The 27320-nt window shown below is 33.6% G+C and overlaps 1 protein-coding gene across 2 annotated transcripts in view; it reads right to left on the bottom strand.

Annotated features, from left to right (window-relative positions):
- The window catches only part of sorbs2b (sorbin and SH3 domain containing 2b), a 101182-nt gene that overhangs the window by 69973 nt on the left and 3889 nt on the right, over positions 1–27320 (bottom strand). Inside the window, exons 1-2 of one of the 2 annotated variants that reach the window (XM_056472666.1) lie at positions 18387–18762; positions 11575–11703 (exon numbers count right to left, since the gene is read on the bottom strand). In XM_056472666.1, coding sequence (XP_056328641.1) covers positions 11575–11581 — 7 coding nt within the window. In that variant the 5' untranslated portion in view covers positions 11582–11703; positions 18387–18762. Of the gene's footprint in view, positions 1–11574; positions 11704–18386; positions 18763–27320 lie in introns of those variants that run through there. The other variant, XM_056472663.1, reaches the window with a different exon arrangement.

Genomic DNA, 27320 nt, shown 5'->3' on the forward strand with positions numbered 1-27320 from the left:
ACAAGTCAATGAGATATCGGGATGTCTGCCAAAACTGGAGTGTCTCTGCTGTGATCCAGCTGGTGGAATCAGCAGGTGCCACGGAGGATCGTGCGCTCGACACACTGGATAGTCAGACACTTAACATTCGAACAGCTGGAGATCGAGAGCCACAGCAAAACAATCTTGAGCGGACACACTAAGGGTTCAGAGTTTAAGAGATTCATATTTAGCTCCAGTAGTCACTTTTCTCCTTTATGGAATTTGAAGCATGTCTAGAAGATAAGCTCAGGCTGATGGTAAAAAATCCTAGATAAGACATTTTGGGGACACAAGAGTTTCTAACAGGATAAATTCCAGATTCAATGCTAATCATATGCGCAACCGAAAGCAATTGTGCAGGGAGATAAAAATGTAGTACATAAATGAGGACAAAAGCAGTTTAAAGAATATACATTCATATATTTTCTGTTAACCTTGTTTTTTTGGTCTTAAAAACATGATAGTGTTTCATTGTTATATTACATTATACAAAATGTAATAATTCTATCATACTCTGTATTATTTTAATACATTTACTCAGCAAATTTAGTGGCATTTCCTTCTTTTTACAGAATCGGTTCATTTTTTCTAGATCCTGAAGACTCTGTGTGTGAATGAGATAACAATAGTTTTTCTAAAACTAAATGGTGAAATAGGGAAGCAACTGAGCATATCTGGGGATAACGTTCATAAGTTTATATCCTTACAACTGCAAACCCTGCAAATAACATGCTTATATGTTTGTAACAAACAAAACCATGAAATTTATTCCCACAAAAACAGAACAGTCTTTGTTATGTTGACAATATTCCATATTATGAGCTGATTGAATGTACAGTGCTACTTTTGATTTAATAATCTAAAAGTGGCTAAATTCCTTCATATTTTATGTTATGCAGATAATTCTATTTCTATGTCTATTTCTGTCCACATTTTTTCCATTCTTGAAAATCACAAAGCCTTTAAAGGACCTTAATAAATTATAAATACTTCAAAATAACTAATTGAATATAGGATTTTGCGCAGAATACATTTAACATAAAACAGAAAATGGGTCTAATCAACCCACCGATATGTGTCCAATACAATATAATGCTGACACTTAACTCTATTTAATAAACTGCACTCCAATAGAGTTATTCTGGTTGGGAGCTACAGAAAAAAATTGAATATGTTTATTGACACAGAAATACCAATGTCTCCTTAGTTTTGTTTGCTAGCATTATTTTTAAAATCGGATGCTGTACCACATTGTGTAAATTAGATTTATATCACTGTAATATAAGCAAAAAATCTGTCCTCCAACATTGGAAAACTAAACTTTAAGTAAATGTAGATTTTTGGTTGAATAAAATCGAATGCTCCATCACATTGTGTAAATCAGATTTATACCACTGTAATCTTAGCTAAATATCTGTTCTCTAACATCAGAAAAACTAATCTTTGATTAAACATTGACTATTCATTCATTCATTTTCCTTCGGCTTTGTCTCTATTTCAGAGGTCCCCACAGCGGAAAAAACCACCAACTATTCCAACATATGTTTTATGCAGCAGATGCCCTTCCAGCCGCAACCCAGTACTGGGAAACACCTATACACACTCATTAATTTCACACACTCATACACTATGGACAATTTAGTTGGAATTTAGTGGAAACTGGAGCACCCGGAGGAAACCGACGCCAACACTGGGAGAACATGCAACGTCCACACAGAAACACCAATTGGTCCACCCGGAACTCGAAGCAGTGACCTTCTTGCTGTGAAGCAACAGTGCTAACCACTAAGCCACCATGCGGCCTAAACATTGATCATCCATTGAATTTAGTATTAGAACATATGATTAAATAAATATTATGACTGGTATATTCATTAATGAATAATATACAATTTTTCTCTCTCTCTTTCTTCTGTGTGCTTGTGTGAAATACTAATTAAAAATCCGGAAAATAAAACATAGCGGGTTTTTGTCATTTATAACCCCAGTAAATTCTCTTACATTCTGCTGTATGTGTAATATGTCATACAAAGAATATTAAATTAAATCTAAAAATCTAAAATAAAACAAATATGATACTTTTTTATTACAATTTAAAAATAAAAGTATTGCTAATATTTTTTTGTATAATAATATAGATCTAAATAATAAAGAACTTTTATAGAACTTCACAGTACGTAAATTAGCATTTGAGAATACTGCGCTGTGTTTTGTGCCAACAGCTATCATTTATCATTCATTCATTCATTCATTCATTCATTCATTCATTCATTCATTCATTCATCAGCATTACAACTTTTATTTATATACCACTAAAACATTAAAAATAAATTCTTTATCAGATTTCAAGTATCCATTATTTTTTAACCACAAAGACCACCAATGATGTGCTGAAGATATTATCCAGACACATCATGAATGATATAGGCAAGAATAACCTCCTCCTTACAGTACATGCGTTTTGTCAGACCTCCCAGAGAACGTCCTAAACACTGGCATCTTTCCTTTTTTGGAAGAGTTGCCATCTACGGAGTCTTCAACTTGTTCTGAATGTTTAGTCTGACAAAGTGCGCACGAGCTTAGACATATCCTGATGAAATCATTTCAAAGGAGCAGCTGAAAACGAGTCATTTTAAATTCATTTTTAAGAAGCTCCGTGTTTTGTCTGAAGAGGCAAAGGCTTTTAGAGAGAGTCTAACAATGTATACACAATGGCCAGCGAATGAAACAGGGACCCAACCTGAGAGCCAAGATAAGCAGCCAGCACTCAGCATGCCAGCACCTTCTCCTAGACGCAATCTGACAAATTTCTAAATGGGTTGACATTTACAAAACCAGCTGGACCCGTTCCTCTTGACAGAAGCACTCCCCTGGGCTGGAAGATCCATCTGGTAATTGGGTGTTTAACCTCTGGAGGGCACCCAAAGTGACAGACTGCTAAGTCCACTAGTCCTCTGACATGATAGCGGCATGTGTACGCTAGCAAATCCCAAAGACATCATTCAAAACAATCCCATTTAAACAGCCAACTGATATCAAAGAGAGGTTCGGTGTGCCTTGGCAGCTTTTTGCATTCTCCTATAAAATCCTTGGTATGATTTCGAAACTCTTCAAACGTACCAAAACGATTTAGCACACAATTAATTGGCTCACGAAACATTTCTGAGAAGATCTGGAGGGATTAAAGAGTCAAGCTACCCTATTCAACAGGTTTTGATGTGTTATTTTGAGTGCTGGAGTTGAGCAATAGTTTAATATAATTTGGTGATGATAAACAACTTCTGGATGCTTTATTAGGTACTACTGGCCGCTTTATTACCTCTTCAGCTGCTCATTAACAGGAATATCTAATAATTCCATCCCATAGCAGTAATTAAGGCATGTTTATGTGGTCAAACCAATAAACTGAAGTTCAAACAAGCATTAGAATGATGAATAAAGTTGATTTAAGTGACAAATGTCACATGTTTGTTGGTGCCACGAATGCTAGTTTAAGTACTTCAGAAATTTTAGACCTACTGGGATTTTCATTCACAAACATCTTTTTTTTTGAGCTGATAGAAAGGTATCACTACTGTAAGACAAATAACCAATTGTTACAACCAATGTCTAGAACAGCGGGAACAGAAAAACTGAGGTTACAACACAGTTCACACATGCTCAGCAAAATTGGACTATTAGACATTTGGGAAAGGGTTGCCTGGTCTTATGAGTCTCAGTTTGGATGGTAGTTTTAAACACCACAGTCAGCTTGAGTATTATTGATAACCATGTGCCTCATATGGGAATCTGATATATGGTAATAATATATGGTAATAATATATGAACATATACATTAAATGATAGTTAGTATTTGTGAACATATATGTATATGTATTTTTTCTAATAGTTTAGCAGTTAGGCGGTTCATTCCTTTGTGGTGACCCCTGATAAACAAGGGATAAAGCTGAAGGAAAATGAGTGAATGAGTTAATATATGTGACCATATATATATACGTACAGTTGAAGTCAGAATAATTAGCCCCCCTTTGATTTTTTTTTTAAACAGTTACCAAGTTATGTTTAACTGAGCAAGGGAATTTTCACAGTATGTCTGATAATATTTTTTCTTCTGGAGAAAGTCTTGCTTGTTTTATTTTGGCTAGAATAAAAGCAGTTTTTAATTTTTTAAAAGCCATTTTAAGGTCGAAAATATTAGTCCCTTTAAGCTATATATATTTTTTGATAATCTACAGCAGTGGTTCTCAAACTGGGGGTCGCAGAATAATTTCAAGGGGTCGCGAGAGTGATTTAAAAATTGTGTAATTTTCAGTGATTATAATATATATTTATTACAAGTGAAAGCTAATATTTTTTAGATTTTTTTAAAGATATTACTGATTAGTACTTAAAAAAAGTGAATGGAACATCAAAACTGTGCAGCAAATAACTTGCTATCAATACAGCACGCATCTGGATGTGAAAACCGGAACCGTCTACTTTGACTAAGCATAAGAGCAAGACCCCATCAGACAAAAGTAGAAAACGTCAGAAATATCAGAATGAATTCATAAAGTATTTAGGACACATTCAGGCAGAATGCATCTTTGCACTTGAAACGCAGCGTTTAGGAAAAGTTTTAAAGAGTTGACATGTCAACTTGCTGCAGTAAACAAAGCCCGCAACGCTTGCCCACCCTCATGCTCTTCTTATTGGCCCACTGCTCTAGAACTGAACGCAAATGGATGGTTAAAATCAGCTGTCAATCACTCAGTCAATGCCTTCTGCCTTCAGATGACAGGGAGCTACAACCACGAAAATGTAAAGCGCTGAAGATGAGAATGAAAACAACACTGACATATTTAGTTTTAGAAACCACCTAAAGCTACGAATAATGGCACATCCGCTAATCATGTGGTGAATGTTACTTCACCGTTTACATTTTTCGAAGAGTGGATAAAAGACTTTCAGTGGCTTCAACTCCGCTATGAAAGTAACTAAAGCATTCACTGTAAAGTCTGTGGGATGGAATTTTCAGGTAACTGTTTGCCACATCTACAAATTTTAAGCCCGAGAGGTTCTGTTTGATCCTTCATTTATTCGCCAGATGTTGTTAGCCGTGCAGCTACATGTAAAAGTCAACACCACGTACACCATCACAAAAGGGCTTGTGCTGACTAAGATTAAACTAATATTGCAGCTCATGAAATGACCGGTATTGCTATTAAAATGACATTTGCAAATAATAAGGTATATGTCAAAAGCATCTGTGTAATATCTGACACCACCCGTGAGAACACAGCACAGTTATCATTAACAGATTTATTCATGTCAAGCAGTGCGTGCAGGGCCGGTGAGCGGTCCGTGTATCTTTTGGTCACTCAATTATGTTATAAAAATGTATTTTCTTGTAATAACAGGATTTTGTTCATATTTTCCTCACGCATGCATATATATATTTTTTCTTGTTAGTTTTGATTAGTTTTGACTTCAAATATAATAAATATGTTTATAAAACTTGTAGTAACGGTGCTCATTATTGGTGGGTGTGACTAAATTTTGGTTGGTGGGCCTACATTTTTAAAGTTAGGAGCACCAGTGCTACCAAGCAAAAATGTTAATTTCGAGCCCTGTAATGTATATTAAATATAGTTTAAATATTGTGAACAGCTTAAAAGAAGTTATTTTTATTGTTTGTTTATGCTTGGGTAGTGGGGGGTCGCAAGCTCTTGACGATCTTACATTGGGGGTCGCTGACTTAAAAGTTTGAGAACCACTGGTCTACAGAACAAACCATCAATATACAATAACTTGCCTAATTACCCTAACCTGCCTAGTTCACCTAATTAACCTAGTTAAGCCTTTAAATGTCACTTTAAGCTGTATGGAAGTGTCGTAAAAAATATCTAGTAAAATATTATTTACTGTCATCATGACAAAGATAAAAGAAATCAGTTATTAGAGATGAGTTACTAAAACTATTAGGTTTAGAAATGTGTTGAAAAAAATAATTCCTCCATTAAACAGAAATTGAGGAAAAAATAAGCAGGGGGTTAATAATTCAGGCTAATAATTCTGACTTCAACTGTAATTGTATTTCTATTTGTATTTAAGAGTTAATTTATGCAAATATATATTCTCATATTTGTAGTTCTAATAGTTGAACAGTTAATATATGTGGATATATATGAACAGCTGTAATTTGGTGGTTGCTTGAGATATAATTAACTAAAGTACAAACGTGTGGAGAACATTTTTACTTCACAATATAATGATGTTTAATGTATGTAAGATACATATATTAAGTGTGCATTTCCTTAAAACAAGCAAAATAATAAAACCGAAAGCAAGATTATTTAACTTAACCTAAAAAGTAGGATTGTTTTCAGTGATGGTACAGTGTTAAATTTAAAAGTGGCAGAGCTTCAAAACAAAACAAAAAAGGATTGAACTGTCACTTGAGTGTCACTTGTTTCTTTACTATTAAGTACATTTTGTGGTAATTCTGATGTTAGTTCTACTGTGTAATTGCAATGAATATTTAATTTAAAATGCATGGAGTTTACACGTTCTTGCTGTGTTTGTGTTGTTTTCTCTGAATGCTCCGATTTTTTTCCCCAAAATCATGCAATACAGTAGGTTAATTGGATAACGTTGGCCATAGTGTGTGAATGGGAAAAATAAAGTTGTTCATTGGTAGTTCATGTTAACTCACCGTGCATAAATAAACTTAATGTTAACAAGCATGAATTTGAATTTTAATAATGAATTAGTAAATGTTAAACTATGATTAATAAAAGTTGCATAAGCACTTTTTATTATTAGTTCATGTCAGTAAATACATTAACTAACAAAACCTTTTTGTAAAGTGTGACCAGGAAAACATGGTCAGCATGCACATCAATCTCAACCGGGTACTCAGCCAAACAAAAAGTACACAAAATATATATAAAGCTTTTCAAATATATTTACATATATAAAAAAGAGACATATATGCATATATTCCCATATTTCAGATTTCTATTAAGGCCATCCCTTTATGATCACAGTGTATCCATCTTGTGATGGCTCATTCCAGCATGATGATACAACATCACAAACCTAGTTCCCTGAACATGATAATGTTTCTACTCTCCTCAGTGGTTCAACACTCAACTGATTTCAATCCAAAAGAGTACCTTGTTGAGTCTATGCAAGAAACAGTGTTCAATCCAGTATTACCAACGTGTACCAAACAAAGTGGCAGCTCAGTGTAAAATGAAGCACTTTTATTATTGCTAAACCGTCGTTAACATAATACAAAGATATTCAATTTATACCTTTCTGTAGTTACTTTTATTACTCTATACGCATTAAATAATTTAAGTGTTAGTTTACCCAAAAAATTTAATTCTGTCAATAATTACTTGCCCTCATGTCATTCCAAATGCTTGACACCTTTGTTCATCTTTAGAACACAAACTGAGATATTTTAGATGAAATCCGAGAACTCTCTCATCCAAAGAAAGCAACATTTAAAGCCCAGAATAGTAAACAAAACATTGTCAAAACCAACGCAATCTCACAGCAATTTGTAACTTTTTGATTTAGTAGCTAATTCGTATGAATTTGAATGATCTAATACTTACAATTTAGTATGATTTCCTTATCACCCAATGACGGTTGGGTTTAGGGGTGGGGTTGGGTGCCACGCCTCCTTTTTAAAATCTTACATTTTCGTACAACTGAACTTGTACAAATTAGCCACTAAACTGACAAGACTACTGGCAGTACCACGTTTTGCCATTTGAATCAGCTGTGCAACAAGCAAGTGTCGCATTGGCTGTGGTAAATGCGTCCCCTAATCTACGGTGGAAGACATTGCCGAACAAAGACACTTTTCAGTTTTTTTGCCGCCGAAAGTGTTGATTACAGATGATTCACTAAAGTCACATGGAATATTTTGACCAAGCTTTTGTTTCCTTTTCTGAACTGTGATATCTATGAAGCTCTCGAATTTGTTCTGAAGATGAACAAAGCTCTCAGGGGATTAAAAAGACATGAGAGAGAGTAATTAATAACAGAACTTTCACTTTTTTGGGTGAACTAACCCTTTAATTATTATTCTGTCTAATGTGCTGTGTAAATAAGTGAACGGTAGTGTGTAAAAGTTACCATGCTTTTTAAATAACAAATTTAAAGCAAATGCTAAGATACTGAGGAAATATGGCGTAAAGATGACGTCAAAATTATTAGCCATCCTATTTTTTTTTTTTCTTTTCGAAATATTTCCCAAATGATGTTTAACAGAACAAGGAATTTTTTACAGCATTTCCTACTATATTTTTTGTTCTTATATTTAAATTTGTTTTATTTCGGCTAGAATTAAAGCAGATTTTTTAGAAACCATTTTAAGGTCAATATTATTAGCCCCTTTAAGCAATATTTTTTTTATCAATTGTCTACAGAACAAACCATCGTTAATCAAAGATAGAAGAAATAAATGATTAGAAATGAGTTATCAAAACTATTATGTTTAGAAATGTGTTGAAAAACTCTTCTTTCCATAAACAGAAATTGGGGAAAATATATACTGGGGGCTAATAATTCAGGAGGGCTAATAATTCAGACTTCAACTCTATATTAAATTTTGTAATGTGTATAAATGTCATATTATTATTTTTTCAACTATTGTCCAGTCCTACAGTTACCTACTGAGTTAAAACTCTAACAGGCTTTAGTTTCAGGAAACAGGGACTGGGCACTCCTTTATTATACAAAGTTAAAAATACCACTCGAACGAGTCACGTAAGATCCCTCCCCCATAACAAAAACAGGAGCTGGCCAAGAGTCTGCCAGGCCTCCTGTAACACATCTTCATGACAGCTTTCATGCTCCTGTAATCATACTGCACCAAATGTGCCTTACAGTACTGTATATATCATGTTCGACCTCTCAAACCCTGCTGTTCAAACAGCTTCTATTAAAACTCCAGCAAAACTCACTAAAGTATGTGCATTTTTATTAGACTAAATGGGAAAAAGAACATAAGGTCACGTTGAAAGAATTGCAGTGTTATGATGGACAGGTAATCAATGGATGCCTTGCATTACAGAGTGAAATGCAATTTAGCCAATATTAATAAATGCTGTCAGAGAGATGGCAGACTGCAACAAAGGCTCTTTTTAACTATGACAAGTCAGCTTATTTCAAACCGTGTGTGCAGTATCTGTCTGGGTTGAAGCAATAAAGGGTTTCTAAAATAATACAAATTTTTGCATGAAAAACTGCTGCTACTAAAAGGAATTTTTGCTAAGTATCACTTTAATTTTTACATTTTCTGACAAGCATTTTTTATTCTTTCTCTTTTTTATTCTTTCTTTTTATTCTTTTTTTCTCCATTTATTTATTTATTTATTTATTTATTTATTTATTTATTTATTTATTTATTTATTTATTTATTTATTTATTCATTTATTGCCATTTTGATGTTAAATAAACAGTCACATTTTATTTTGATGGTCTGTTTGTTAAATCTAAGTTACATTGCATCTACATGTCAACTAATTCTCATTAGATTATATGTAGACTGTTAGGTTGGGGTTAGGGTTAGGGTTAGTGTAAGTTGACATGTACTTGCAAAGTTTCTTATAGTCAGTTAAATGTCTGTTGAAGAAGCAGTATCACCAGATATTAAGCAAACTGTATACTAATACTGGACCATCAAAATAAAGAGTTACCAAATAAACTATTATCTAATAAAAAAAAAACATTTGTGTAAAACATATTAACACATAAAACTCAAATGATTTGGCTTGGTTGAGCTCTGAGGTCTTGACCTTCTTGACTGAAATTCAACTGAAATTATACACACATTATCATAATACATACAGAATTGTTTAACTTATATTTAATGTATTGTAGTAAAATATTAATAACTAATTATACATAACAAAAACAATATTTAAAGGGCACCTATATTATCCCTTTTTCAAGATGTAAGACGAGACTTTTGTGTCAGTTCAAAACACCCATCAGATTATTTATAAGACCTTTCAGAAGTCTGTAATTTTCAGCTCTGAACCTTTTGTAGCTGTTTTTGTTGCCTGACCCTTTAATGCTAGTTCTCCCCACCCACCATTCCCATGTGCCTGTCAGAATGTGCCTCAATCTCCGGCTCCGTCAGATAAACAGCACAGTGACAGACATGAAGGAAGCAGATCTCACGTAATGTTTGTGAGAAATACTACAGTAAGAACTTTCCCAATGATCATTTGATGTATTTGTTGTGGAGTTAATTTAAGCCTTTCGATAAGTCACACACAATGTTGTTACAAAGTTCAGGCACACACACACACAGCACACACGTTTAACTTTGCACTGTTTATGCATGGCAAATGTGACAGGATACAGGTTAATATCCACTTCTGTATGGATACTCGTTCTGTTAATGTACAAAATAAATTTAGTTTAACGTCCACAAATCGGGATTAAAGCGTCTTTCTCTTACTGACTGCGAATGTGGTGATAAAGTAAAGATGGTAAAATTGCTGTAAAGTTGCTGTAATTAATTGTTTTAAACTTGTAAAACACATTCTTGATCACATTTGATGATGATTGATGATCACAGTGAGCTGAACAGATCTTTTAATCCCAGTTGCTTTGCGCAGAGACATGTTAATATGCAGCAGTCAATCAATTCAGTGGGCAGGGAAACCGCACTCCTACATCACGTTGTGGTGGGCCTCAAATGGGAAGATTAGGAACATCAGGAAATTAAAAAAAGAGACTTATTTTTTTTTTGTCTTTACTGTATATCACACCAAAATGACTGTGGGCACACTATATTACGAAAGATGATTTTCATCATAGGTGCCCTTTAAATATTTAATATTTGTAATATTGGTATAAGTTTTACACTGAACTTTGTTTTTCAATTAGCTTTATTCTTATTCTTTTTCTTATTAAATAGAGAAGAGCTACTATAAAAGTCTATTAAATTCCACAGCTTTGTGCAAGAAACTCTTTACAGAGAATAATGACATTCACAGCATTCTTTCAACTCAACCATTCAATAATGTTACCCAAGCTGTTACCCAATTTATCATGTGATGGTTAAGATAACTAGTACTGCACAATAGGAATTCTATCAATTAATTCACTAGACTTAACAAAAAATTATATGACAAAAATGCAGGACAACAAATTATTTCATGTTACTTTGACTTACTTTAATAAGTTAATCAGGTTTCAACATTTTTTTTTTATGTAAGCAAAGTTTAACTTAACTAATATTTTAGTCAGATGCATTTATGTAAATTGAGATTAACTAAAAAATGGGAATCTTTTTACAGTGCACTTTTCTTCTATTCAACTCTCAGATAATGACAGTTATTTTTGATAAATGCTTGATGTTAAATAATGCCATAATTCTTTACAAGCTTCCTAAAATATTTATTAGTTTGTTTGTTTGTTGCTGTGATTGTAATTCATTTTAGTGCATATAAATTTTACAAGAAAACACCTTCCCAATTTTCACACATAAATTAACTGATAAATTACACAATGCCAAAGAAAGGAAAGTCAAATCCTTACCAGGCATTAGGACTGAAAGTAGGCAGCAGGTCCGAGCTGACAGACAGCAGGCTACACGACCACACTTCTCCTGTTAGCCCAGATGATCCACTGTGTTTCGGGGTTAAAGTCCCAGACTGCAGCTGGTTTCTGGAGGTAAAAGATGAAGAAGAAAGTGAGAGGCAAGCCCCCTCTCTGAGTTGAAGCTATTTTCAGATGGAGACATGCATGTCTGCAGGCTGGAAACTTACTCCACGCCTCTGGGGAAAAGTGACAACATATACAGATCTGCGCTTATGGAGGGCTGTCAAACATCTTGGCTATGCCAGGCATACCACTTAACATGCTCCAATATGGGCAGGTAAAGATGACCATCAACCCATATGGTAATATTTGGTTTTATATTTATATTTCAATTTTTGTTTATATATTGGTTTTTGTTTTGTATATTTTAAATATATGGTCAAAAAAAATGATGAAAAAAATGATAATTAATGATAATCATAATAACAATAATAGTAATTATTATTATTGTTATTGTTATTATTGTTAGTATATTATTCTTAATAATAATAATAATAATAATAATAATAATAATAATAATAATAATAATAATAATGATTATTATTATTATTATTATTATTATTATTATTATTATTGTTATTAATAAGTACAATAATAATAATAATAATTATTATTATTATTATTATTATTATAAGTATTATTATTGTTGTTGTTGTTATTATATTGCTAATAATAATAATAATAATAATAATAATAATAATAATAATAATAATTAATATTATTATTATTATTATCATTATTGTTGTTATTAATAAGTACAATAATAATAACAATAATAATAATAATAATAAGTATTATTATTATTGTTGTTTTTGTTATTATATTGCTAATAATAATAATAATAATAATTAATATTATTATTATTATTATCATTATTGTTGTTATTAATAAGTACAAAAATATTAATAACTATAATAATAATAATTATTATTGTTGTTGTTGTTATTATTATTTTGCTAATAATAATAATAATAACAATAATAATAATAATAATAATAATAATAATAATAATAATAATAATTATTATTATTATTATTATTATTATTATTATTATTATTATTATTATCATTATTATTATTATTATTATATTGATTTATTTTATTTTAATCAAAAATATATATAATATCAACCAATATATATTTCAACTACTCTATATTTATTTTTTTATGTTAAAACATTTTATTTTTGAATTTCTATCCATACAATAAAATGTGGATGGTGTCTGAAGTATATATATTTTTTCATCTAAAAATGATTTAAAAGGATCACACTCTAACATTGTTTTACTTTTCTTCAAATGTGGAATGTCCTTTCTTAGAATTTAATTAGGTAAAATATGTTAAAATGCATTATAAAAATATATAAACATTTGCCATTTATGTCAATGTGGAATATAAATATTTATTTCGTTTATGTTAAATAACATTTTATTTAAACATTTGAAAATGAATTAAACCAATCCAAACCTAATCTAAGTGATTCTGAGAAGCAGAAAAATACCACTTTCACCAGTTGTATTTGTGCTGTATTTTATATGTATAATACTATATTATATATATAATACATATAATACTTTATATGTATATATGTATAATACATGAGCATGCAAATTTTACTTTAAAAATCCTTGATCCTGTCTCTGTACTGATGACAGACTCATTTATCAGCATGTCTAAACTAAAGAAAGTTGTCCTGCAGTCATACTGCTACACTATAAAGACAAATTAACTCGCCACTCAGTATAACACTTGACAAATGAACTCTGTAAATCCCTCAAGACGACAACAAAAGAATTTCACTTTTAAGAGAAGATTGGAATTTTCTTCCTTGCTGTTTTTTTCTCAAACATTACAGCCCACGTCAGGTTAAATTTCACACTCGGCTGCCCCTTCAAAGACTGTTCATACTGAGACTAACTTTATTTCGAACAGTAAGAGCGTAGGAGCGACAACCCCATCCCGCTGCGTGAGAGAGAGCGATGCCGTCACCCAGGAGCTCCGTGAATGAAGGTGTCAGCGCAAACCTGAGCCAAAGAAAACCACCCTGTAAAGCTAACATCACTCATATGCTCGTGCCTGAGATGACTTGGCTATTACATCAACCCAAGCCTTTAAATTCTAGCTGAAAGCATCAGGTCATGATCCAGAAACGTTTCCCAGAACTGAATGAAATCAAATTGTTACTACTTTTGCAAAATTGAACTGTATGATGCACTTCAGCTGAAATTAGTTTTTACATTTCAAGCAAATATTGATTTCAGGGCAGATTTTGCCTTTTTTTCACAGATTTTTGGCGGCGGATTTTCACAATATTCACTTTTATACAGTTTTTGTACAGCAGGCTACCACCTGTATGTTATCTCTTCAAAACACTTTTAGCATGATTTCTTTGATTTGAAACAATTCAATAAAACATCTCAAAACTATGTAAAAGCAAGGAATAGGCCCTGTTTACACCTGTTAATAAGACATTTTTGTTAATCCAATCATAAATGGATGATGTTAATATACATAGGTGTGGCCCTAATCGAGCCCAGGAATGGGATCCTAGCAATAAAACTCAAAACACTCTTATAGATTTTTTTCTCTGTAGATTTTTTTTCTGCATGTTAAAACTATATATATATATATATATATATATATGATTCTGATGATGAGTGTGTATGGATGTTTCCCAGAGATGGGTTGCAGCTGGAAGGGCATCCGCTGCGTAAAACATGTGCTGGATAAGTTGGCAGTTCATTCCGCTGTGGCGAACCATATTAATAAAGAGACTAAGCCAAAAAGAAAATGAATGAATAAATGAATGATTCTGATGATATGATAACCTTGGATAAAATATCATGGTTTCACGGTATTTAGATTACTGCTCTAAAATATATTATATGTTATAAATGTTTGGTTAAAAAAACAAAAACCTTTTTGAAAAATATAGATTATTTAGAAAAATAACTTGGTTTTGTTCTTCTGTGTTTGATCTCTGCTTTGTTTTCTCGTTTTGATACCTTGCCGCATGTACTGATTGCTAGCCTGTTTAATGACCACGAATTTGGATTTGCCTGCATATGTCTGTTTGCTCCTGATTGTGACCATTGCTTGCCTGACCTTTTCAATAAACCCACGTTTGTATCCGCACCCCTGTTGTCAGCATCCAACTTCGTATTACATCCAGACCTAACTCGAATGTTATATTAAAAAAATACTACATTAAGTCATGTTGCTGAATAAATTCATGTCTTTCTCACAGCAGCTGTCAAAGCAACCCAATCTCATGAAGAATCATTTTACTTATTGTCAGAAAAGTGGCTAATTTCTACAAATTCATATGATTTTATTCATATGAAAATGTACAATATTTAAAAGGAGGTAAACCCTGCTCCTAAACCCAACCGTCATTGGAGGATGAGCAAATTGTCCTAAAATGTATGAATGAGATTGTACAAATTTATAAAAAATTAGCGACTAAATAAAATTAAAAACATTATGAAATGGCATGAGATTGTATTGGTCAGACACAAAATGAATGACAGCTTGTAAGGGCATGGCTGCAGCCTCTGCTCCTCCATGTTGCCAGATCCAGTCATATTAAGCATTGGGTCATTTAGACTTGATTTAAAAAATGATTTCAATGCAGGTCAAATTCATAAATACCATGCTATTTTTAACTAATAATATGGTAAGCATGCTGAACAGACTACCAACTTCTGTAGCATCGTTTTCATGGAAGCATAAACTGCTATAAACAGCTTCGTACTTATTGCTCAAATTGTTGTACAGTATGCTATATTGTTTACAAATATATGGATCACAGACACATGACGCTGCTTAATAAGTACGCCTACAGTCTAACTACTCAGTATAGTGATATATGAAGCATATGTGTACTTCCTTTTTATCTCCATTTAATGCATGTAAACATACATAATTTAAAATATATCACTGGAAAAAAGTGTTTTCTGTACTTGCATGTAGTAAAGAGTCACTTTTTTTCACCTCAACACAAATCACTAGTTATTTGCTTGTATGGATTAACTGATTTGCTTACACCAGTGATTGATGAATCTTGCCGTGTTCGACCTCTTGTTCATTAAGGAAAGGTGCTCTGAGTGATGATCACAGACAGTGCTCAGGGAAACCTGCTTGAAAACCATTGTTTCTGCAAGTGTCTTGCAGATCTATTGATTGTATTGATGTCTTCAACATATTGATCTAGTGCTCAGCATTACTCTTGTGGAAGCGAAGTCTGCTTCTGAATGTGTTCTTGCATTATACTGTACTTAAGATCTTAAAAACTGTACTTACAGATAATATGATTTTAAGTGTTTTTACCTAAATACCTACTTTTACACTCTTTAAGATTTCAATTAGTCGCCAATTTTTGGGGTATTTTTGTATGTTAATTTTTGTATAGGAGAATGTGGGAATCACTTCACTTCAGGCAAACGTATACATTTAAATTGAATTTTAACTGCACTAAGTTGTTCCATCATTGGTACAAAACAAACATGTAACTACAACCTATAAATACATTTAAATATATGGCAAGCATGTGTGTGTAGAAATTAAACTTGTTTTCTGATAAATGTGCATCAATAAATTCAGCAATACACTTTGACCAAATTTCAAAGACTATTGCACGTACATAATTATATTTTAATGTTCTTGAAGTCTATATGAATTTTAAATTTGTAATGTTTATTTTGCCAGGCCACATTGTTAGTTTTAGGTGAACAATTATTCCGTGCAAGCTTGTTTTGATAATCTTAAATCAAAGTCTGACCATTTGCTTTTGCTATGAAGCAGCAGTCCTACTCTACTGACATAAGTTTGATGGCTTGAATGAAAGATGCCTAGCCACACCCTCCAACAGTTTAGTTTGCTGCAAGTGAAAGATGAGAGGAGGAGTGCAAAACTAAAACCCCACCCCCTACTCAATATTCCATTTAATTTGGAAATGCATCATCATAACGAAATAAAAGTCAGTAGCAACTTCTGGTTCACATGGACTTTAGGTATGTCACAAATCACTCTTCAATTAAACTAACTGCAACTAATTATAATTATTTAGTCAACTATATTTATTATACAATTGAACAATAATACAATTTAATTGAATTGCAAATAACATGAATTTTAGAGTCTGAAAACAACATTCATTCATTTTCCTTCGGCTTAGTCTCTATTTCAGAGGTTGCAAATATGAACCGCCAACTATTCCAGTCTATGTTTTAAGCAGTGGATACCCTTCCAGCCACAATCCAGTACTGTGAAACACTCATACACACTCATTCGCACACACTCATACACTACAGCCAATTTAGTTTATTCAATTTACTTATAGCGCATGCCTTTGAACTGTGGGGGAAACCGACACAAACACAGGGAGAACATGCAAACTCAGAATTGCCAACTGGCCCAGCTGTGAATCGAACCAGCGACCTTGTTGCTGTGAGGCCACAGTGCTAACCACTAAGCCACCACCCAAAACAACATTCAATTTGCATATTATAAAGTATATTATTTTTGTAATAGTAAGTTGTGTACTTCTATTTCACAAGGATAACTTGGGACAACACAATAAATTATCTAAACAATTAAGTTCTTTGTTGTGACCTTTGACACTGACAGTAGCAGCAGGCCTACTCAATCTAAGCAAAGCTTTTTATTACAGTCATACAGTAAGTGATAAATAATAGAAATAGAGTATATTCAAATTTACAGTAAATATTAAAATAATAGAACTTGCCATTTATTGTGAGGTGGGGAAATGATGTGTCATTCTTCAAACACGCCACACATAATCCTATGCTGCTTTCCTTATGAAACACAGGGACTATCATTATATACCTCATCTAGTCAATGACGTAGTGCACATCTGTAATGACCTCCTTGACCTTGCGACTGCTCAAGCACATCAGAGTCAGTGACACATTAATGACAGTTGCACAGCAACCATTGACTGGGGCTCATTTAAAGCTCCAGTGGAAGTACGAGCAAGGCCCAGCCTACTTTAATCATTAAATTGAAAGACCTAGCAACAGACAGACAGCACATCTGTGTGCAAACCACTTTGTGCTGACGTAGCTATGTCTGGATATCTTGCTCTATGATTATGATACCTCCTCCATGCGTGCTACTGGACCCTGTATGCCTCTCACGAGTCTGAGGTTTCATAAGAGTGAGGAAATACAACAACATGTCATACATAACCCAAGTGTATTTTCAGTCAGCATACTGTGATATACAAATTTGTGGATGTGTATGCTATTGTGTCACTGTGCATGCCATTTCATAAAGAAATGGCATTTTTAAATGCATATGTTTAATGCAAAATGTAAATAATGCATGATTTGACAGCAAGGGTGCATATAAATACTAAAATATCGTTTTTAGAATGCATGTTAAATGCAAAATAAAAAAATGCATGCTTAGAATGCAAGAGTGCATATTTATTTACACAAAAAAATAATTTTTGTAATTTATTTTAGTATTTTTAGCACTGATTCATGTAGAATTAAATTTTAAAATGCATATATGTAATGCAACTATACGTTGAATGCATTAAGCAACTGCTGCATTTACTTAATGCAAAAAATGTATACTGATGCATGCTCAAGATGAAGCGAATATAGTGTTTAATGCAACGTGCAACTATGTAATGCATACGTTAAATGCAGTCAACAAAATGATATAAAATTAAACAAATGCAAATTGTTGCTGCAGGACCACTTTTTAGCGACCTGCACCTACCTCCTTTATACTGTGCAATCCAGCTGACCGAACAAACGCGGTTTAAATTCCCTCATAAATGATTATCCCGTTGAGAGAAAGCGCACACGTGTGTTTGCACCTAAAACATCAAGTCCGATCTCTAGCGTAGAGTCTCAGCGACAACAAGCGAGCACTCGATTATTATGATCCTCCTCAACAAGCACTATGGCTGCCCGGACACAATATTCAGATCGCAGACGCGCTTTCTTGACTCAGGAGATGGAAAACGCGGATCAGTGATGAAGCATGCCGACCCCCTTCTCAATGCACTTGTTTTGGGTCGACACAGAGATGAAGGGCTCTCATTGGTTTGGAGAAGATCCTGGTGGTCATAGTAACAGGCAACAGAGAGCATGCTTTATCATGGGCTGGTAATGAATAGCGCAGTCCACCCCTCCCTCCCTCTCTCGTGCTGGATATTTACTGAGGAATGTTTTCCTGGAGGTGATGATGATGTTTAGAGGAAACTCACTGTGGAAACGACAATGGAGCTTTCATTAAAGTGACAATGCCTCTTGTAATTGTATCACATTGTCTTTGAAGGGCGGTGTTTTGGCTATTGTGGAAGAAAATTGCTGTTGATTCTTAGCAAAACAAGCTAAATCATCAATTAAATATATTATTAGTTTCCATGTATTAGTGGATTTGTCTTTGTCAGTATGTGGATTTGTATATTTCACTGCTGTATATGTATAAAATCAGTTTGTCCTTGGGAAGGTAGGCTATATGCTGTTGTGGAAAAGAAGCTGATTATGGCAAGTGGTTTTGATAGGCCATTAAATCTATCGATTTACATTGTACTGTTTATTTACTTAAATTATGCACTAGTACTTATTAGAGATGACTTGTATCTAAAAGCGCTAGTACATAATTTAAGTAAATATTGCATACCGTAAATATCGCATGACTATGTGCAGTATTTAACTGTATATTTTGTAATTATTACTAGTGAAACTTCTTCTAACTAGTTAAAACTCCTTTAGTTAATGTGACTAGCCAGAATGGCCACAATTGAGTGCTATTGAAAATTCCAAGGCAAATTAAGATCTGGTTCCATGCATTTAAACTGAATTGAATGGAAGGTAAAATTGTAGGCTTGGCCAGTCAGTATAGTGGACTATAATACAGGGACAAGTTCATTCATTCATTTTCTTTTCAGCTTAGTCCCTTTATTAATCTGGGGTCACCACAGCGGAATGAACCGCCAACTCATCCAGCATTTGTTTTATGCAGCAGATTCCCTTCCAGCTGCAACCCATCACTGGGAAACACATACACACTTTTTCACACACACATACACTATGGACAATTTAACCTACTCATTTCACCTTTGGACTGTGGGGGAAACCGGAGCACTCGGAGGAAACCCACGCGAGCGCAGGGAGAACATGCAAACTCCACACAGAAATGCCAACTGACCCAGCCGAGGCTCGAACCAGCGACCTTCTTACTGTGAGGCGACAGCACTACCTACTGCGCCACTGCGTTGCACGGGGACAAGTATCTTAGGTATTATTTGTATTTGTATAGAAATTAAATCAATTTAGTTTAGCTTTATACAATTTCAAGCACTGTTAGTTCATCCAAATATTAAAATACTCTCATGACCCTCTGTTTTGTGTAGCTCGAAAGATATGCCTCATCAAAAAACTTCATATTTGTATAAGTCAACCAATCAGATAACCCACACCAATGACAATAACATTATGTAAGCGAACACTGCAATAAATATTTATTGTTGAACATTTATGAAGGATTCATAGATGTTTTTCTGTGTTTTTAAAATGATTTATGCTTTGTCAAATATTTAAGTTTGAAAGCTTAGCAAAATACATTTTACTCAGTATATTTAAGCATTATATTATCTCATATAAATTAAGGTATAAAATCAGGTAATTAGCTGCCAGTAATGGTTATGATATTTCACATATTTTTTACTGAAAATGGCAATGAGACAGTGGTGGAAATAGTACTGAGAAATCTTACTCAAAAGTACCCTTACTTTCCAAAAAATGTAGTGCAAGTAAAAGTATCTGTGGTAAACTTTACTTAAAGTTTGAGTAAACAGTAGCCCTTTTAAAAGTACTCAAGAGTAATGAGTATTACAATGTAAAACGTTGATGTGTTTACATGCTATTTGCACATGTGTGAGTGAAAACGTAAGATTCTGTAGCAAATTTTATGATTGTTTAAGGCACAGGTGTCTGACGCAGTTCCTAGAGGGCCACAGCTCTGCACAGTTTTGCTCCAACCCTACTTAAACATTCCTGATCAAACTAATCTAGTAAGTGTGTTGAAGCAGGGTTGGAACTAAACTGTGCAGGGCTATGGCCCTCCAGGTACTGAGTTTGACACCCCGGTTTAAGGACATTTGGTTATTTCAGTACTCATACAGTCGACATCTTCTTCATCATCATCATCTAAACAGTCTCTCGCACACTGCGTCTAATGATTTTTGTGTCTTTTTGAACACTTTTAATGCTTCACAGTGTACATGTTAACTTCATTTAGAAAGCACCGTGTCTTGAGGTTGTTCTGTATGATGCAGTTTTTATATGTGCAATTTGATTGGAAGGGAATCAAGGACTACTTTCTACTTAGACAATCAAATATTTATAAAAAAATGTAAAATAGTGACTGCATGTTGAAGGAAAATAGTGGAATAAAAGTACTGATTCAGCCCTAAAAATGTACTGAAGTGAAAGTAAAAGAACACATTATTAAAACTACTTAGTAAAGTAAAATTCCTGAAGAAAACTACTGAATTAGCCATTTGAGTATTTGTAATTTGCTACTTTACACCACTGCAATGAGTTACTTTGTTGAACTGTAGAGTTAAATTTTCAAGAGTTTCAGAGGAGAAATCAAGGTCCTAAAAATGCCAATTGAAAGCATATATATAAACAGAAAACACCTATGAATCACAAAAATATGCAAACGGTTAACAACGAATACATTTTTACAGCAAATGCTGCTGTTTTGCCACCTGCCATTGTGCAGCTCTTTAACACTTGATTCTGATTGGCTGTTGTTTTATGTCTGAAATCACACTGCTACTACTGTTCTTTTGTTATCTTTTGGTGATTTACAAGGACATACATTTGTATAATGACTAACTACCCACATCACTATACAAATTTCTCTCCTTGTAAAACACCAAACCTAGGTTTTACAACACTGATGAGGTTTATGAGGAGATATGAGGAGAAGCCTTATGTCCTTGTAATTCAAAACTAATAAAATCATACTTAACAGGGTCTTTTGACATTCAAAGTTTGCCACATGTTTCCTATGAGGGTTGGGATGGGAAGGGGAGGGTTAGGGCCATACAATAAGTGTTTTTATGTATAAAACACATCATGAAGAGTCCTCAATTACCAACTTGCGCATGTGTATGTGCGTGGAATGCAAATTAAATGTTGTGAATGGCCTAAAACATGAGATAAACCGATTCCTCCATTGCCTTCTGTTACTCTAAATGCATGAAGCAGGTCACACTGCAGACATGCCACATATTTCATCAAGTACCATTTTGGGAGTTTCCTTGTCCCTGCTAGGGTTGCTTGAGCCTGTCAGACATTCGCTCACACATCTAAATTTAACCGCCAAACTGTCAACTACCACTACGCTTTGCACTTTGTCACCTTCAAGAGACCAGACAGGGCCAGATAGAAAAACCAAGAGCAAAAGATAATTGGTAATGCTACATTTCAGATTACACACTGTTTGCTATGTTAGACTTTTAATAACAGACTTGTATACGTTGTAGTTAATCTTAATGGTTTCTTTTAATATACTGCTAATTAATCTATCCTGAAATTTTGACCTAACACCGTATGTGCCATTTTATAATCATTTCAAAGCACAGGAACTGGGTCGGTGGCTTTATTCAGGTTTAAGGATTGCAGGCATTCCTCTTTTGTTCATCTTTTTCACATGAAAAATTTAGATTTTTTTCAGTCATTTAGTAATTGGTGGAGAAATAAAAACATCCCAAAAATTATTATATTATATTATATTATATTATATTATATTATATTATATTATATTAAATTATATTATATTATATTATATTATATTATATTATATTATATTATATTATATTATATTATATTATATTATATTATTATAAATGTATTAGCTCAGAGGTACAATATGTGGCCATATATTCCTGCAAGGATCGAAATTTGGTTGCACACAGAGCTAATTTATAACAAAATTAGCCTTGTTTAATGTGATCCACTAATAGCTATTTCAGAGAGGAACCCAGAGCAGAGATAAATGGACATCCCATCTATTTCATTTACCCCCTTAGGCCAGAAACACACAACTGGGATTTTGAGGGTACTCGCATTGCCCCCTACTGGTTCTTCATATATAACAAATAGGCCTATAACAAACCTCAGTAAAAAGCATAACGCAAACTGTACATATATATCACTGTGTTGTCTTTTTGCAAATATATGTTTGTTTGTTTTTTGTTTGTTTGTTTGTTTGTTTTTTATATCAAATAACTATTACATATAGAGTTGGTGTATAAATACCCAAATAGAATTGGAGAATGTTTCATTATTCAAAATGAATAACCACTCAGTAGAAAGGTTTTACAATAAAATCCTTCTGCTTTGTATAAGAGTCATTAAGTGGCTATTCTGCTGTAATGCTTTGCTGAGTGTACATTTTATAGTACTTTGAGGTTGTTCTTTCACTGAAGGACTAAGCTGACCCTGGGGAAATTCTGTTTTTATCCTCTGTTTTAGGCCTGTGCTGAATCTAATAACCTCACACCTATAAAAACGCTGTTATGTGCTTGCATTGTTCATCATGTAGGCTGATGATTTAAAATCAATTTAACAAAAGCAGGGAGATGCAAATTGCAAATATTACTTCAGTATGTCTACAATAGCACAATGGGGGAAAAACATCTAGCTTTTATTATATATTTACAGTTTGTCATTTTGAGTAGAAAATGAAACCCAGATGCTATAAAACAGCAAGTTACTTCTAGCTAATAACAAAAGCAAGGACAAAATAGTGTAGTTTAAATACAGGTAGAACAGTAAATATTGCCAAATACCCCCAGTGCATGATGGGAACGCCAGTATGCTTAGATATAAAATATATTTTAAATAAAGATATATTATATATAAAATATTTTAAATTAAATATATTATAAATAAAGAAGCAAATAACAACCTATATGTTCATTTCTATTTGCATATCCCTGATTATTAAAAGCAACCTCTGCAGTATGTTCATCTGTTTGTAAATATCTAATTCTTTTTAACATGACTTGTATATTATGTTCATAGTACATCTATCTTTCTATAATTGCCTGTTTAACTTGAACCTTTATCCTGCACTTGCTGCTATTGCACTCCTGGTTAGATCTAAACTGCATTTTGTTGCCTTGTACACGTGTAATGACAATAAAGTTGAATCTAATCTAATCTAATCTAATCTAAACTAATCTAATATTACGTAACTTTAATAAACTAGTATTTACTCATAATAACTATTGAGAACAAAAAGTACTTGTATGTTCAAACTTTAATTTCTACAAGCTTGAATGGAGTCAAAAATGGAGTCTTACTTAACAATAGTTTTCCTAACTGCTGCTTTTATCATTGTAACTGGTATATTTATTTCATCATTGAGAGAAAATACAAAAAATAAAATTTAATTGGCAACACAAAAACTCAAAAAATATCAAATGTATTTATTTAAAAAGGCTATATATCATAGCTTTTTAAGTCAAAAATATTATGAGCATCCATTTGAGAATGATGTGCATTATTTTGTGATTTTTTTATTTATTAATCATCGAAAGGAAACCAAACAGCACATTGGACATTCAAAGGCACTGGATGTTTTTCTAACCTGCTCCAGAAGCTAAACAAAGAATTTAAAGGTGCTCTATGTACATTTCTGACTCTTCTAAAGCATAAAAATACCATAATATGTTCACAGATATTCGCAAAGTGAACATTCTTGCTTATCTGAAAAACAATACTGAAGTCAGATATTCTGCTTTAAAAATTCTGCTGGAACACTGTCTTTGTTTTGGTTCTTTTAACCCGCCCACTGCCACTTCAGCCACCTATATTTTAGCACCCCGGGTTGCCTTGTTGAAAAGCCGTGTATTTCATCCATTCATTCAGAAAGGTTCTCAATACATGCGTCCGTGACCAAAATGCAACTTCCAGTGGACAGTAGCAGACTCCGAAATGAGACTCAGATTCAGAGTTCCACATGAGGTGGTTATTAATTAGCAAATAATATAAATATTACAAAGGTAAACATTAAGTGAGCAGGTTACATTGTAACCCCGCTTCCTAACAACACGCTACGTGATGAGATTTGCAGTGATAAGTAACTAGACAAAACACGACAGAAATTTAAATACAGCCACTCAGAAGCACAGAATATGCACTCACTCAAGAAACGGTAAGGCTTATGATATAATTAATACATATTAAACCTCTTTAACATGATTAATGTAGATGCTGAAACACAATGTATTGGTTTTGAGTCCAAAGTTCAAACGGTTTATTTTATTTTCAAGATCTAAAGGTTAACCATCTGCTGCTGCTTTCAGTAGTATGACAATAAATGTCATGTAAAACGGCAATCAAACTCACTTCATTAGCATGTAACACTGAATAAAGCACAAGGTGTACCTGAGGTGATCATTGACAAAGTTTTCCATTGTTCAGCTGCAAGATATAAAAGCTGTTTCTAATATATCAATTCGAGGAGTTGGTTAGAGCAAAAACTGTTGGTCCTCAATCTGGCAACCTGTGCTTGCGTTTGTTTTAATCCAGGAGTGCAATACCTAGTTCAATCATTGGGTGTCAAACTTACACACTGCACCTTTAAAATAAATCTATCATGAGTAAATTGGAATCACATCCTAAACATTCTAAGCTAGCAACTTACCTAGCTAACATAGCTGCTTCCAAATTCTCATTTTCAGAGTGTGTTTGTCATTCACATTATAGAGCCAAACCTTCAAACATTGTCAACTTACAATGTTACTGTTCACTAAAACTCCTTTTATAAAAACTCCCATAGACAAATCTCAAGTGAACCAATGGGGAAGTAGAGTTTTGACTTGATAGCTACTAGTGCTCCAGCGCTTTCCAGCACTGAGCTTTTTGGTCAAATTCCCAGAAGACACTTCAGGAATTTCGAATTGATCTTGCATTTCTTTGTGAATCTTCCTCACAAGAATAACCCTCATGAACATGAGCATAATACTAAAGCAACTGAGAAAAAAAACATCTTTTATAAGCTACTGTCAAAGGCATATCGTCAGACATATTTAACAGCTCTCCTTCCATTGTTCTCCAGATGCTATAGAGAGCAAAGTTCCCTCATCAGGGTGTAAGAAATTACCCCCTTCCCCCCTGCAACAGAGCCTTGTTCATCCTGTGATTGCCAAGGGAGCCCCCAAAGGATAGATTTACCTGTGGACAGAGCGTCTTCTGTCCACTTTCCAGAGGCTTCCACATTGCTTTCCTTTTGTGTCCCTGCTCACACACCCATTTGGGCTGTAATGGGAATCTGGCTCCACACAATGATTTTAAAGAGGTGAAGGACTAGTCTGGAGCCACAGGCTGGGAAAAGCAGGTCATACCTGCCTACACACCTATACACAATGCCTGCAAACTCCACCAAGGCCTGGAGTTCACAGGAAACACAAACCAGTGAAATCTATTGTAACAGAACACTGTGCGCTTTCTCGGATTTCACTGACACGATGCTGCCGCCGCGCATACCTCTGCCTCTGAATTGTAGCGCTCTTTGGGATGTATTTCCACAGAAATGTTTGTTTTGAGGTGCGTTCATTTTAACAAGTGTTGAATTGCAGATTGGAGTAAAATAATGGAGTCTGTGTGAAGTGATGGTAATTCTGTAAGTGAGCGCTAACAACGACAACAACAAGGGTATTCAAGGAGAAGAAGGGGACGAGGTGAATTAACAGATTTAAAAGACTAATCCTGGAAATAGGATTGTTTTTGAGGGATCAGTGTCATTATGTCAGAACAAAGAGAAAAGAAAATAGTGTTCAAACACAGGAAAAAACACAATAATCATGAAACAATGCAATCTATTACTTATGCCGTGACTGATATGTGTTGTGTAATTTAATTTACTTGTTTAAAACCAAAGTTAAAATACTTCTGTTTTGCACTTTTACTCCATTGTAATTATTTGTTTGTTTGTTTATTAATTAATTTCTTTATTTATTTATTTGAATCCCAAGTAAAATGCTTCAGTTTTGCATTTTTACTTCATAATAGTTGTTGTTTATTTATTTTATTTTATGTTTTACACTCAATGCACTTTTACTGTGCGTTCACACTGAAGGCGATGAGAGCACTAAAGGTCGCTCTGGCCACCCTGGCGACAGCGCTGTCTGCCTTCAGCTCCAGCGGCAAGAGCATCAAAATTCACTACACTGATCTCGTATTTAAAGGAGCCGTTGCCGCATATCAGCAAATCAGTTATATTCCTGTATAAAACATGCTTTCTAGCATGAAAATGTTGCGCACTTTTTTATCAAAGTCACTTAAAATGGAAGACTAAGTTACATGTGGTATGACTCCTCCACTTAATTATCCACTGTGTCCATATATCTGAAATATTCTGAAGCAGCAATACTGTTTTGAACTGTTGCAAGGGATTCCTGCTTTTTTAAAGAAAAAAATTATATACATATATATATATATATATACATATATATATATATATATATGTATATATATATATATATATATATATATATATATATATATATAACATTAATGCTCATCAGTAACTCGCCAGTAACTTTTTTAATGTATGTTCCTGTAATAATTGTTCCATTGTCAATAATTGGGAATCTGGCAGTCAAAATAATCAAAACCC

This window comes from Danio aesculapii, chromosome 14 (assembly GCF_903798145.1).
Source record: "Danio aesculapii chromosome 14, fDanAes4.1, whole genome shotgun sequence".
NCBI classification, from domain to species: domain Eukaryota; kingdom Metazoa; phylum Chordata; class Actinopteri; order Cypriniformes; family Danionidae; genus Danio; species Danio aesculapii.